General features: G+C 36.3%; 1 protein-coding gene across 5 annotated transcripts in view; it reads left to right on the top strand.

Annotated features, from left to right (window-relative positions):
• DZIP1 (DAZ interacting zinc finger protein 1) overlaps nucleotides 1–13562 on the top strand; it is a 115126-nt gene that overhangs the window by 78737 nt on the left and 22827 nt on the right. Inside the window, exon 13 of one of the 5 annotated variants that reach the window (XM_069067346.1) lies at nucleotides 2103–2162. The exons of 1 other annotated variant lie outside the window; for it this stretch is intronic. In XM_069067346.1, the coding sequence (XP_068923447.1) occupies nucleotides 2103–2162 (60 nt within the window). Of the gene's footprint in view, nucleotides 1–2099; nucleotides 2172–13562 lie in introns of all 5 variants that reach the window. 3 more of the 5 variants (XM_069067344.1, XM_069067345.1, XM_069067343.1) reach the window with 3 other exon arrangements.

The following is a 13562-nucleotide window of genomic DNA, read 5'->3' as shown; positions in this document are numbered from 1 at the left end:
TTTCCTTTAACTGAGGATTACCCCCATTTTGTGCAGTGAAAGTTAACTGAAGCAAAGAATAGGAAACTCCTCGGGATGTTGATCTGTCAACCTTTTTGGGGTGTACAAATACGTACTTGTGTGGCTATGTTCTCCATTATATATTTTTAGATATATGGGACTTTTTCTAACTACGGATCTTCAGAGATAACCAGATCTTGAATTCTTTTTGAAGGAAGTTGAATAAAAATGCAAAGATTATTCTTGACTAAGTAAAAAGTAATCTGCAAATAGGAATGTAATATTAGGTGTAGAGTAATTGTAAAGTAAGACCGATTTTCCCTAAACCATAACAGAAAATATCATATTAATGTATATTCACATTTTTCACATTCTTTAGTTTTAAGAAGCAGCTAAATATGAGTGGAAAAAAGGAGACATGCAACTTATACTGAGTGATGAATTGTGCATGTTTTGTTTCTTTGAAGATTTTGAAAGAAACTTGTTCATAATCACTTCAATTTAGTAACTACCAAATAATATCAGTCTTATGTTATTAAGAATTTTCTCTTCAAATTGGAAGAGCAAATTATCTTTTGTCTCCTGAGAAGAGTTTTAGCAAATAAAATTGGCTTTTTATGTAAGGTAAAATCTGTGCTGAATAATTAACTGAAGCTGCAGTGTAAGAGAACGTAATTGGTGTGTCTTATTAAAGTGAGGACAGATGGCATATGGAAAGACTTTATGAAGTCATGGCTATCATGGGCAACTAGGGTGAAGAATACAAGGAATTCAGTAATAGATTCTTCTGTGTGTTCTTCAAACACTGAGAAACATGTAAGGGCACATTTTCTTTTCATTGTTATTTGGAGCAATGGGTTTAATTAATAGAAATGTTTCTATTCTCTATACCCAAAAGTTACATTAATGTGACATAATTTATTTAATTAACTCAGTGTCTGGGAGAAGCCAGAAAATTTCTTTCCTTTTTAAAACTATTTTATAACTTTTTTTTTTTACTTTGTATAACTTTTATAATTTTCTTTCCTTATTTAATTATAACATTTTGTCATCCAGGTTGAGTATTTTTAAATTTTTCTAAGAAGAATTATTAAAAGAATCAGATGGTAGACTTGAATTTGTGCTTCTTTCAGAGAAGTTGAAAAATGAATTTTTCACATTTCTTTGCTGTGTTTACCATCTTATGTTCACCCATACATCGAAAATAAGATTTTTTTTCTCTCCAGATTAAAATGTATTTATTGAATGATATTGTTAAAGTAAATTTAGGTATAAACAATAGCCAAAATATGTTTAGAGTACAGTAGTGGAGCTGCCCACTAGAAGAGATGATCAGGAGAGCCCTGATTTTTTTCTCTCATTTAATATCAGTAGATCTATTTCTAGTTTTTGTAAAGAATATTGCACTATAAAATTAAAAAGAAATTTTAAAAAACCCAACAGGTGTGCTACCCAAGTATTGCCCAATCTAGTGAAAATAGTTGTTGAGAAGCAGTGAACTGAGCCTCAGTTTCTTAATCCATAAAATGAGGGAATTGGTTTAAATACCTTCTGTTGTACCTTCCAGCTATAGAGATCCTTGATCCTATGAAATAACTGGAGACTATTTATGACATAAATCCATTCCATTTAACATGGGTTAAATCTACCACTTAACTAGACCAGTGTGTTTTCAGGGAGAAATTGAAACCATAAGAAATTGTACATGTATAGCTGACTTTCAAATAAAACAAGCCAGTTATATTTTAAAGTTTCTTATAAAATAAAATGCCCAGTGAAATGGCTGTGACTTAGTGAAAGTAAAAAAGAAGTCTTATTCTAATTATCTGAAGTATATAAATTCCTGTAAATGGAACTAATTCAAGTAAATATACTATATATTATTTTCCTACATTTCATAAAGTCAGTTTGCAAGTCTGATAAAACCCACCTTTAATTAAATATCTCCATAAATTGAATGTCATGAAATATTTCCTATGTAGTCATGAAGAAGTTACCATAGAAATTACACCAGACTTTCATCATAGAAAAGAGACTAACTCTCCTTTGACCTTGTCCTTCTGTTGTCCTGTTTGTGCTATCCCCATTTTCCTCATTAGTAGAACAGGCATCCAAGTCGCACATGCTGGAATCGATAGAGGAGCTTTCAGAGGAAGACAAAGGTAACAGAGGTATTGATCAAGGCATAAGTACATACATTACCACATTTTTTAATGAAAATAAGTGAAACCTTGAAAATATGCTATCCACAGTGGCGATACTGTACATATAAAGGAAATATTAAGAATTTGTAAATATTTTTGTCATATGTATTCATTCACTTAAAATTCAGCGCATATACACTAAGGGGCAACTGTGTGCACAGCAATGTGCCAGTCTCTTGGTATACAAAACCAAAAAATGAAACAATTTCCACTCACATGGAGATTAGACAGCTGAAGTGATATGTAACATATTGCAGGTGAGTTAAGTAAAAATATATGCAACACAAATAATTTCCCGGGGCAGTATTAACTAGAAAGGTCAAGAAAACACACATAGGAGGTGGCTCCTGAGCAGAGCCTTGGGGGGTCCAGGGATTCCAGGAGAGGGCGATGAGGATGAGCCTGCCAGAGGAGGAGAGTGGGGTATTTTAGATGGCAAGGTGCAAACAGGTATATAATGTAGTGTGCTTGTGCAGTAAGTCATGAAGGAAGTCATAGAAGGTAGGTTGGAAGGAGCCAGATTGGGAAAGACTTCAAATGCCCCAGAAAAGAGAATTTGTATTTTATACTAGTGACAGTAAGGAGCCATTGAAGCCATATTCCCTGGCCTGTTTTCTTACTAAGTACTTTTATATGTTTTTATGGGAATGTATAGTGTTCCACAGGACAGCTAGGGGGTGCAGTGGATAGAACATGGGGCCTGGAGTCAGGAAGACCCATCTATCTGAGTTCAAATCTGGCCTAAGACACATAGTAGTCGTGTGACCCTGGGCAAGTCACTTAACCCTGTTTGCCTCAGTTTCCTTATTTGTAAAATAGCTGGAGAGAGAAGTGGCAAACCATTCCAGTATCTTTGCCAAGAAAAACCCAAATGGGGTCATGAAGAGTTGGACATGACCAAAACAACAGAACAACAATGGTGTTCCAAGCTCACTGCTTTTATAAATTGGCACTTAATTAAATATCAACTGAAATTTAAATGGAAAAGAATAGTAATAAAATGCTTTTAAAATTCATCCAAATTTAAATATTTTTGAATTTTATTTTTTAAAGAATCTTTTATCCATACTCCAGAACATTTTAAAAATTTGGTAGTAATTAAAATACCATCACATATCAGATACCACTACCAACAAAAATCTTATACCATTTAGTGACCTATAAATAAATATTTGCTTCATTAGTGAATACCTAAATATTAAATCTAGTCAGAGGCAAAAGATGAAATGATCTCTTCCATTAAAATGATTTTTAAGAGCAAGAAAAAGCAACATAAACTCTGAATTTCAGGTGTTTGCATTTAAAATTAAAATGTCTTCATAGAAGATTGGAGTAGCTGCTGCCTTCTCTTGGGTAAGAATTGAAACTGTTAGTGATTTGCTTTGCTTTGTTAAGTTTTTGACTAGTTTAATTAGAATGCGTTGAAGTGATTCTTCAGCAAGATCATAAATAGATCATTTTTGTCCCATATTCACAATTTGTAAAAACTTTTTTATAACTAGTTTGATGTAACTTCAATGTCTCTATATTGAATGTTAAACAAGACAAACTACTTTGGGAGAGAAAAAAAAATCGATTTTCATTCATAACATCGGTTAATTTCTTTGGCTAGCAAAGATCAGTGAACGATTTTAACAAACTAATATTTATGTCACTTCAGGTGGGAGGTATGTATGGTGTTTCATAAACAGAAAGCAGTTAACAGTTATAAGTTCTAACTCTAATTCTGGCCTATCACCTGACAAATGTATTAAACACAGTGTTGACAATGAAGGGAGTGTGATTTTCTCAGAGCAACTCATCCCCATCATGGTGCTGGACCAGTAGCATCATCCAAATGTAATTGAAGGATGGTATATAATGCCAGCTACTATTCATTTCAGGAATGATTCACAAAATGGTATAAACAGCAACCAAGAGGCTGCATTCATTTGTCTCATTTAAATGACAGAAGTCCAGTTGGTAGATTAGCCCTCATTTCTTTTATTCTCTCTTCTCAGCTCTCTTTGGGTAATTTTACTGCTTTTTGCTGCATGAATCTCACCTTCTTTGTGATTTCTATGCTAGTATTTTTGTTGTCAATGCACACTTCCAGAAATTGCTGTGTGTCTTTTGTTTTTAAAATTTAAAATAATTTGGTTTTAGAACTTTTCTGCACCCATTGAGATAACTAGGCTCTTGAAAAACGAGGATTACTCATTTCTCAAAGGGATGGGGAAAAAAGGAAAAAGATGTGAGAAGAGATGAGGCATCAGCTAGTTGTTAGCAGTACTCAGACTTGGTGCTGTAGTCAGGCTTTCTTATGGATTTTTATTATCGATTTGATCCATTTTCTCTATATGAGGCAGGTAGGTGACTCACTGGTTAGAGTGCTGGAACTCACGTCAGGAAGACCTTGTTTCAAATCTAGCTTCAGGTATTTACTAGCTGTGTGACCCTGGGCAAATCACCTAATCTCTGTCTGCCTCAGTTTCCTCATCTGTAAAGTGAGAATAATAATAACATCTACCTCCAAGAGTTGTTGTGAGGATAAAAGGAGATAATAATATGGTGAAACAGTTTGCAAAGTATTATATAAATGTTAGTAATTATTATTGCTATTCCAGACTGTCAATAATGGATATTACAGATACATTACAGGCATATCTTTGCTTATATAATGATATCTCACACCTACAGTGCTTTAAAACTCAAAAAATGCTTTACATACTTTTGATTCTCACGATAACTCTTTAAGGTTAAGTGATTTGCCCAGGGCCACCAGTTAACAGATCACTGAGTCAGGATTCCAGCCCTGGTCTTCCTAACTCCAAGTTCATCACTCTATACTACACTTCCTTTTAAAGTCACTACTTATTCCATTACATGAATGACTTAGACAAATATTACTAATATTTTTTAACAATTTCCTTTTTCAATGAACATTCTATATTATCATATTGCAGAAGTAATTTGCATGTCTCATGTTCCCTTTATCTAAATATTTACTTTATTGTTGTGTTTTGTCCTTTGTTTTTGAAGAGGACTGTGGCATCAGGGAAATGATGATGTGACTTGTAGTTGATTTTTATTTGAGTGAGGGAGAGCAAAGTCAATGGCCTTACTTTCTCCTCCAGAGCCATCTGGATCCAGTGACCAAATATTCATCAGGATGATTGGAGATGACCCAGGATGCAATGGGAGACCCTGACCCTTTTAGGTTAAGGCCTTTTTAGGTACTCACTTAGAGTGAGGTGATGCCCATTCAGTGAATAGGCCTCTAATTTAAGAAGTGAGTGAAAGGATGGCCCCTTTAATTAGATAAAAGAAAAAAAGCATCAAGCTGGGAGGGGAAGACCCTCAGAATTGCTGTTCCAAAGAGAAACAGTCATTGTTTCCCTGAGGCCATGGTCCTCTTCGAAAACGAAAGACAAATACAATTTACTTTGTAATTTCTTTCAGAAAGAAAAGTAAAATTTTTTTTATCTGTAATGTCTTGTATTCTCAAGAGTTTCAGGGGTTTTTTTCTCTAAAAAGTATTTTTATGAAAGTTTGGCATTTAGAGTTAATTCTTTTTAAATTCCAAACCAAATTAAGCCTGAAATAATCAACAATTTCAAGATTCTATTCATTCATTTTTTAACTTCTTCATTATGACTCAATTCACTTTTAAGCCAGGCCAGAGTTAATGAATGCTTAACCCAGCTTAAATCAACAAACTATTACCTCTACTTTAATTCCTTTCTATTCTCTTAAAATGAATAAACATTTAAACATGCAAGTATTGGCTGAAATATGCTGGTAAGGGTTTAATAACCAGCTCTCAGAAAAAAATGTACGCAAAACATACTTTTAAGTTCAATCTGCATCATTAACATTTTCTCCATCACTTTCTTAAGTCTAGACAATAAACAAAACAATAAATCAGACCCAGATTTGTGGAGTTTGCCTATTTATGAGGAGTAAATGCTGATGCTGAAAATTTAACAGTTGGCTCCTGACAGCCAGTATGAACACCCTTGAATTGGGGAGCACATCATCATTCAAGGAGAATCATTTACGGCACTTGAGTATCCCACCAAAATCAATATTGCTTCCAGAGGGAATAATACCAAAAAGAACCAGATGACTATGCTTTTTAAATATGCTTTTTCAATTTTAAGTTCCAAATGCTCTTCCTCCAGCCCAGTGAGAAGACAAGCAATATGATACTCATTGTACATTGGAAGTCATGTAAAACATATTTCCATGTTAGCCATGTTGCAAAAAAAAAAAAAAAGGAACAACAAAGTGAAAAAATAAGCTTCAGGGATGGCTAGGTGGCGAAGTGAATAGAACACTGGCTCTGGAGTCAGGAGGACCTGAGTTCAAATGCATCCTCAGAAACTTAGCACAAAACTAGTTGTGTGAGCTTGGGCAAGTCACTTAACCCCAATTGACCTGCCTTCCCCCCTCCAAAAAGTAATAAAAAAAATATGCTTCAATCTGCACTCAGAACTCATCAGTTCTTTCTCCGGATGGATAGTATTTTTATCTTGAGTCCTTTGCAATTGTCACAGATCATTGTGTTGATCAGAGTAGCTCAGTCTATCATATTGACTAATTGTTTTGAAGATTTCTGTCCTGAAGCAATGATTGTTGCCTATCTCAGGTAGATTCAGTGGGTCAATATTTTTTTTTTTAAGCAATCGGGGTTAAGTAACTGGCTCAAGGTTACACGGCCAGTTATTTCTGGGTATGGTGCTGAGTATCTGAGCCCAGATTTGATCCCCAGGTCATCCTGACACTGGAGCCAGTGCTCTTACTCGCTGAGCCACCTGGCTGCCCCTAAGCATTCGGGGTTAAGTAACTTGCTCAAGGTTACATGGCCAGGTGTTTCTGGGTGGGTGCTAAGTGTCTGAGCCCGGGATTCGATCTCCAGGTCATCCCGACACTGGAGCCTTACTTTCTTACTCTTTCCGACTCTTACTCGCTGTGCTACCTGGCCGCCCCTTCAATATTTTTAAGCAATGAAAAATTTTCTTCATTCATTGTCTTTAGTCAGTGATGGTGATTTTTTTTAGTATGTTTTCTAAGTGTTGATTTTATTTTTAATGAGTGAAGCTTCATGGCTTTTTGTATTTTAGAATGCTCAGTTTAAATTTTCCTATTCTCTCCTGACTCAAGGCGGATCGTACTTATGGTAGGCATTGTATATGAAAGTATACTAGCTTCTACGCTCCTTTCATCCCTGTAGTATTGTTGTTAACATAGCAAGGAAGATCAGGAAACTCCTACTCAATTTAATTAATCCTCCCATTTGCTTGATGAAGTTGACTTTTGTCAGAGGAATCATCCTTGTTTGTGGCTTGTATGCATGAGCTATAGCAATGGCCCACAACTTTTGGAGGACCATTCTCCCTTTTAAAACTTTCCCTTTGTCCATTCTTTCAAACATTAGCCATATTTGATTCGTATCCAAGCTCTATGGAACAATCAAAACTTCCCTGTGCAATCCCTAAAAAAGAGTTGATGTACTTATCTAGAATAATGATTAGGAGCTTTTATGATGATAGCCAGCTTTTTTATGTATACTTTAACGTTTGCAAAGTACTTTAAATGTTCTCTTTTGGTGTTCATAGCAGCTGTGAAAAGTAGGTTTATTATCCCCATTTTAGAGATAAGTAAGTTAAGAGCAGTTAAGTGACTTGCCCAGGGTCATACATCCACTAAATGTCCAAGGCAAAATTTGAACTCAGGTTTTCCTGACTTCCAAGTACAACATTTCTACTTCCCCTCCTAGCTTCCTTTCCATGAGAGATACCCATCTTTTGACAAAGGTCCTAAAGTCCCATCAAGGTTGATTGGAGGATTCACTCCTTAAACTAAGCAAGAGCTCTGCTGCCTCTTGCTACTTAAATGGAACGTCTAGAGCCTACTTCTTCTGAAACCTTAGAGAATTGTGTAACGGTTATTTAAAGGAACTTAGGGATGTCTCTGATATCTACTAAACTTTAAAAAATGTGTCATGGAGAATATCTACCATATTATGGCATGCAACCCTGAATCAGAACACTGGTCCAGATCAGTCACTGATCGAATGCAGTATGGTATTATGTGTGTGCCTGTAGGATGATGGAAAGGATTGCTTTTGTGATTTTAATTATTATGAGCTGGTACCCGGGATGAACAACTATTCCTCTATTTAGTTTGTAAGTCTAGAAGCAGTCAACAAGCATTTATTAAGTGCTTGCTGTGTGCCAGGTACTGTGCTAAAAATAGGCAAAAACCAGTCCCAGCCATCAGGGAGCTTATTCTAATGGTGGGTAGACAACATATGACTCTCTATATGGAGTGTGAAGGATAATCTCAGAGAAGAGGCACCAGCAAGGTGAAGAAGGGAGCTACAGAGATGATTTCCCCTTTAGCTGCTTAACTATCACAGAAGTATTGCATTAAAACTCAAAATAGAAAATAGAAAACCTTTTCTCTGAAAGTGTTTGTAAAATGTGTTGAGTCCACCAGGATGAAATTCTTCAAGGGACCCACTGCATATATTAAGGGAGGTTGCATGATGTGTCCAAGATCACATAGCTTTTTACTAGCATGCTCCAATCAGTGTTCTTTCAATTTTAATACTTTTCCCTCCACTTTTCTTAATGTATTTCTATGTAACCATTAACTAAAGTTACAAGGACTGATAGTTAACAGTGTGATTAGAATCTCCCTACCAGATGTTGAGGTTTGTAGTGATGTGAAAACAAGTGTCACACCTCCTAACCATGGTTTCCCCCTCCCCAGGTTCTGATGAGCCAGTTTTTCTTCTTCCTCTATTATATTTTGCTCTAGTGATCTCATCAGCTCCCATAAATTCATTTATCTCTGATGCTGATGATCTGCACGTCCTGTCTCCTAATTTCCAGACTTATATTTCCAACTGTGCATTGGACATCTCGTATTAGATGTCTGGTAGACATCTTAAACTGAACCCATCCAAAACTGAACTCATTCTCTTTTCCTCCAAACTCTCCCCTCTTCAGAACTTCCCTATTACTATTGAGAGCACTGCTATCCTCCCTGGCACCCAGTCTTGCAACCTGCGTCATCCTCAGTTACTCTCTCTTCACCTCCAATCTGTAGCCAAATGCTGTCCATTTTACTTTCTTTTAACATTTCTCATTTACTCCTCCTCTCCTCTAATACTGCTATCACTCTGGTGCAGGCCCTTATCACCTTATTTTTGGAATATTGCCATAGTCTGTTAGCTGGACTGCCTACCTTAAGTTTCTCCCCATTCCAATTCATTCCCTGCTCACCTGTCAGATTGAGGAATAAAGCATAGGTCTGGCCACATCATCTACCATTCAGTAAATTCTAGAGGTTCCCCATTTCTTCCAGGATCAAATATAAAATCTTCAGTTTCCTATCTTTCCAGTCTTCTTACATCTTACTTTCTGTCATGTTCTCTATGATCCAGTTACACTGACCTCCTAGCTCTTCATTGCACAAAACACTTAATCTTCCAACTGGGCATTTTCACTGGCTGTCCCCCATGTATGGAACTCTTTCCTTCCTCATCTTCATCTCTTGACTTCCCTGGCTTCCTTCAAATCTCAGCTAAAATTCCAACTTCTACGACAAACCCTTTCCAGTTCCCCTTAATGCTAGTGTCTTTCCTGTGTTGGTTATCTACAATTTATCACATGTGGATCTTGTTTAGACACAATTGTTTTCATGTTGTCACCCCCATTAGACTGTGAGTAGTTTGAGAGCAAGGACTGTCTTCTGCCCTTTTTTTTGTAATCCCAGCACGTAACAAATGCTGATTGGATTAATAAATGCCTGTTGATGACTGTCACATTCAGGCATAATTCTCCAGCAGGGATGGGATTGCAAGTACTGCATTCCTAAGAAGTAGTCCTGTCAGCCTTAAACAGGGCTCTTCTGCCTGGTCAGAAGAGTGGCAATCCTTTCATCTTCCTTCTTTGAATTATTGGGTGGTACTCATATTTTCCCAAGTGTCTTTTGGGCACAGAGTTAGCAGTGAGATTTCTAAAATTTTTGCTTGAGTTTTTAGAAACTTTTTTATTTGTTAGCGAAGATTTACTATTTACCAATACCCCCCTTAGAGGGTCTAAGTTGTCTTCCCACTTAATAGAATCACAAGGTTTTAGGGTTGGATAGGTCTTGGTCTATAGGTCACCTAGTCCAACTCCCTCATGATACAAACTAAGGATCTGAGAGGCTAAGGGATTTCCCCAAGGTCACACAATAAGTTAATAGCAGAACTGGAGCTAGAGCCCAATTCTTCTGCTTTTTATCTTTTAGTAGTGTAGTAGAAAGAGCATACTGCACAGAGATAAACAATTATTTTCCCCCTACCAGTACCTAGCTATGTGACTTTGGAGAAGTCTTATGACATTCAGGTTACTTTTTTTTTTTTTAGCAACCGGGGTTAAGTAACTTGCTCAAGGTTACACGGCCAGTTATTTCTGGGTATGGTGCTGAGTATCTGAGCCCAGATTTGATCCAGGTCATCCCGACACTGGAGCCGGTGCTCTTATTCGCTGAGCTACCTGGCCACCCCTAAGCAATTGGGGTTAAGTAACTTGCTCAAGGTTACACGGCCAGGTGTTTCTGGGTGGGTGCTAAGTGTCTGAGCCCGGGATTAGATCTCCAAGTCTTCTCAACACTGGAGCCTGTGCTCTTACTCGCTGTGCTACCTGGCCGCCCCCATTCAGGTTACTTCTAAAAGAAGAGTGGTACTAAGTGATCCTTAAGCCCTTATCTGTTACAATTATGGTTGTGTGTGTATATGAATATCACTACATATGTGTCTAACATATATATCACTACACATATGTCTTACTAATTTTGTTTTATGTCTTAGTAAACCCTTTAAAATGATAAATTTGTAGAACAGGTACCCATCTGCATTAATAGAGAGAATCCTTCACTAAACTAATGAAGTCAGTGGTAATAAAAACAAGTCTTATTTTAACATTAGCTGCTATTCATGGTTTCTATGCTCCTGGAGTTTGCCCACCTGCTTGATATAAGCAATTAAAGGATCACGGATTATTAGCAAGTTTTTTTTAATACTATAGTAGCAATAGCATCAATAAAAATCTTTCAGCTATAGTTTGTCTTCCAATACAGTAACTCTATTTGTGTGTGTGTGTGTGTGTGTGTGTGTGTGTGTGTGTGTGTGTTTTGGTCAGCTGTCTCTTTTTGCATATTGTTAACTTATGTTATCTTGATCATTTTTTGGGGGGGAGGTCTTTTAACTTGTTATGGCTTTCTTACCATGACCAAAGCCTGTGCACAAGATAAAACAAAACAACCCACCAAGATTTAAATTAAACTTAGTGAAGAGGGAAAAAATGTTTGATAAGGCCAAAACACTTATCATTTTCAAGGCCCCCTCATTGTGTTCTTTAATATTAGCAATAAGCAAGTAAGCAGTTCCATTTTCAATAAGCTTATCCAAGTGCCCACCATTTGGAAATTTATAATCAAATTGTTTCCAGCCTAGCTTGAGCCTATTCTTGGATCCCCATGACTCTGGGGACCAAGAAGCAGGTCAAAAGCTGGGAGCAAAGATTATTTCAGGACATGATGTGCTCTGTTTTCCCTTGATGCCCATGATAATTGGCCTAAAATTAGCCTTGGATGCATTGGAGAGGGCCTATTTTCTATGAATTCTGGGGCACTGGCACTACCAGTGGCTTTTAATCCCTAGAGAGATCTGGCTGCCAGCAGTGGAGTGAATCAATAACAGTGAAAATGGCCATGATTGCAATCAAACTCACTAGCTATTGAGGTCTTGTAATCAGAAAGACAACTGATGAAAGTGCCTACAATAGAACCTGTCTTTTTTGTGTCTGCTTAATATCTAGACAGCTAAGTACTCTTCCATTCCAGATATTTTTCTTTAAAAACTTAGATAATTTGTTTCCTTTGAGATTAAATGAAATTATTCACTAACAAAGTAGAAAACTTCAATATTGTAATTGGTAGTGTTTAGTTTAGACTGAGTTTTATATAGCAAGCAGTTAACTTGAAATTGCTAGAAATTATTATAGAAAAGAAGCATCTGCTCAAAGGTGTCTCCAAATGCCTGGGTAAAGAAAGAGGAGCTGTTGATGAAAGAGAATCCTATCACCTATTTGTGGAACCCTCTCTTCCATCAAGACTCCCTGGGGGTGTCCTTTTCTCCATGAAGCCCTGACTTGGCCTGTCTTGCAAAAGTGAGCTTTCCTTTTTCAGATCTTCCTCGGACAGTCTGTTTCTTTTGTCTCTTAAATTTTATATCACTACCTTTACTTTTGTAAATATTCTTTCCTTCCTATTAAGTTGTAAACTTCATGAGGAAAAATTAAAAAAAATTTTTTTAAATACCTAGAGTTCAGCATAGTGCTGTGTTCTAAATGTTCATTAAATAGCATTGATCAAGGTCACAGAAGTAGTTAATGGCAGAGCTCATTTCAGAGGTCACTACAGATATCCCACAAAAGATTTTTCCATTTAAAAAACTCTAGGGGTGGAGATAGGTGGTAGTAAAGAGAGTGCTGGTAGTAAAGAAATGGTAAGGGAAAGGGTGGGAAAAGAAGCCAAGTAGGAGAGTCAAAATAAGGTGTGTAGACTGTGAGATCTTTCATTTTTCTTCATTGTTGACAATTTTACTCAGTCCCAGAACTTTTTTTTAACACTTAATTAAAAAAAAAAAACTCGGCAGATTTTTTGGGGGGGAAGGATTGTTTTAGTATTTTAACATATATTTAGCCTTAAATAAACTTTTCTTTTTTCGTCATTTCAAAAGAATTATGTTTTGAAAACATAATATGACTCATTAAGTAGGAATAGGATCATAAATTTGGAACTGCAATTTGGGGAATAGCTAACTAAAACTGGAAGGAATATTGGATATCATCTTTACCAGTTTCCTCATTTTTCATATGAGGAAACTGAGGCCCAGAAAGGTTAAATGCTTTGCCTCAGGTCACACAGCTAATCCTGGATTGGAACCTAGATCCTTTGACTCTAAATTCTGTAATATATTTTTTTCATTTCATTTTATTTATTTTTTTTTTATTTTTCAAATGCTTTATTAAATTCTGATTTACATCATTCATTTCCGCCAGATTTTGAGTTGCAAATTTTCTCCCTGTTTTTCCCCTATCCCACACCCCACAATAGCAGTCCCACACTCCTCCAATCTGCTCTCTCCCATATCTTCTCCCATACCTCCTTCGACTTTTCCAGTAGGGCATGGTGGATCTCTATGCCCCAGTGCCTGTATAACTTATTTCCCAATTACATGTAAAATAGTATTAATAATAGTATATATATATATATATATATATATATATATATATATATATATATATATATATTTTA

The sequence above is a fragment of the Petaurus breviceps genome, unplaced genomic scaffold, assembly GCF_028583685.1.
Source record: "Petaurus breviceps papuanus isolate PSGF00001 unplaced genomic scaffold, PetGlider_PUasm1.0 90743, whole genome shotgun sequence".
In the NCBI taxonomy this organism is placed as follows: Eukaryota; Metazoa; Chordata; class Mammalia; order Diprotodontia; family Petauridae; genus Petaurus; species Petaurus breviceps.
This window is presented reverse-complemented; position numbering and strand designations above follow the sequence as displayed.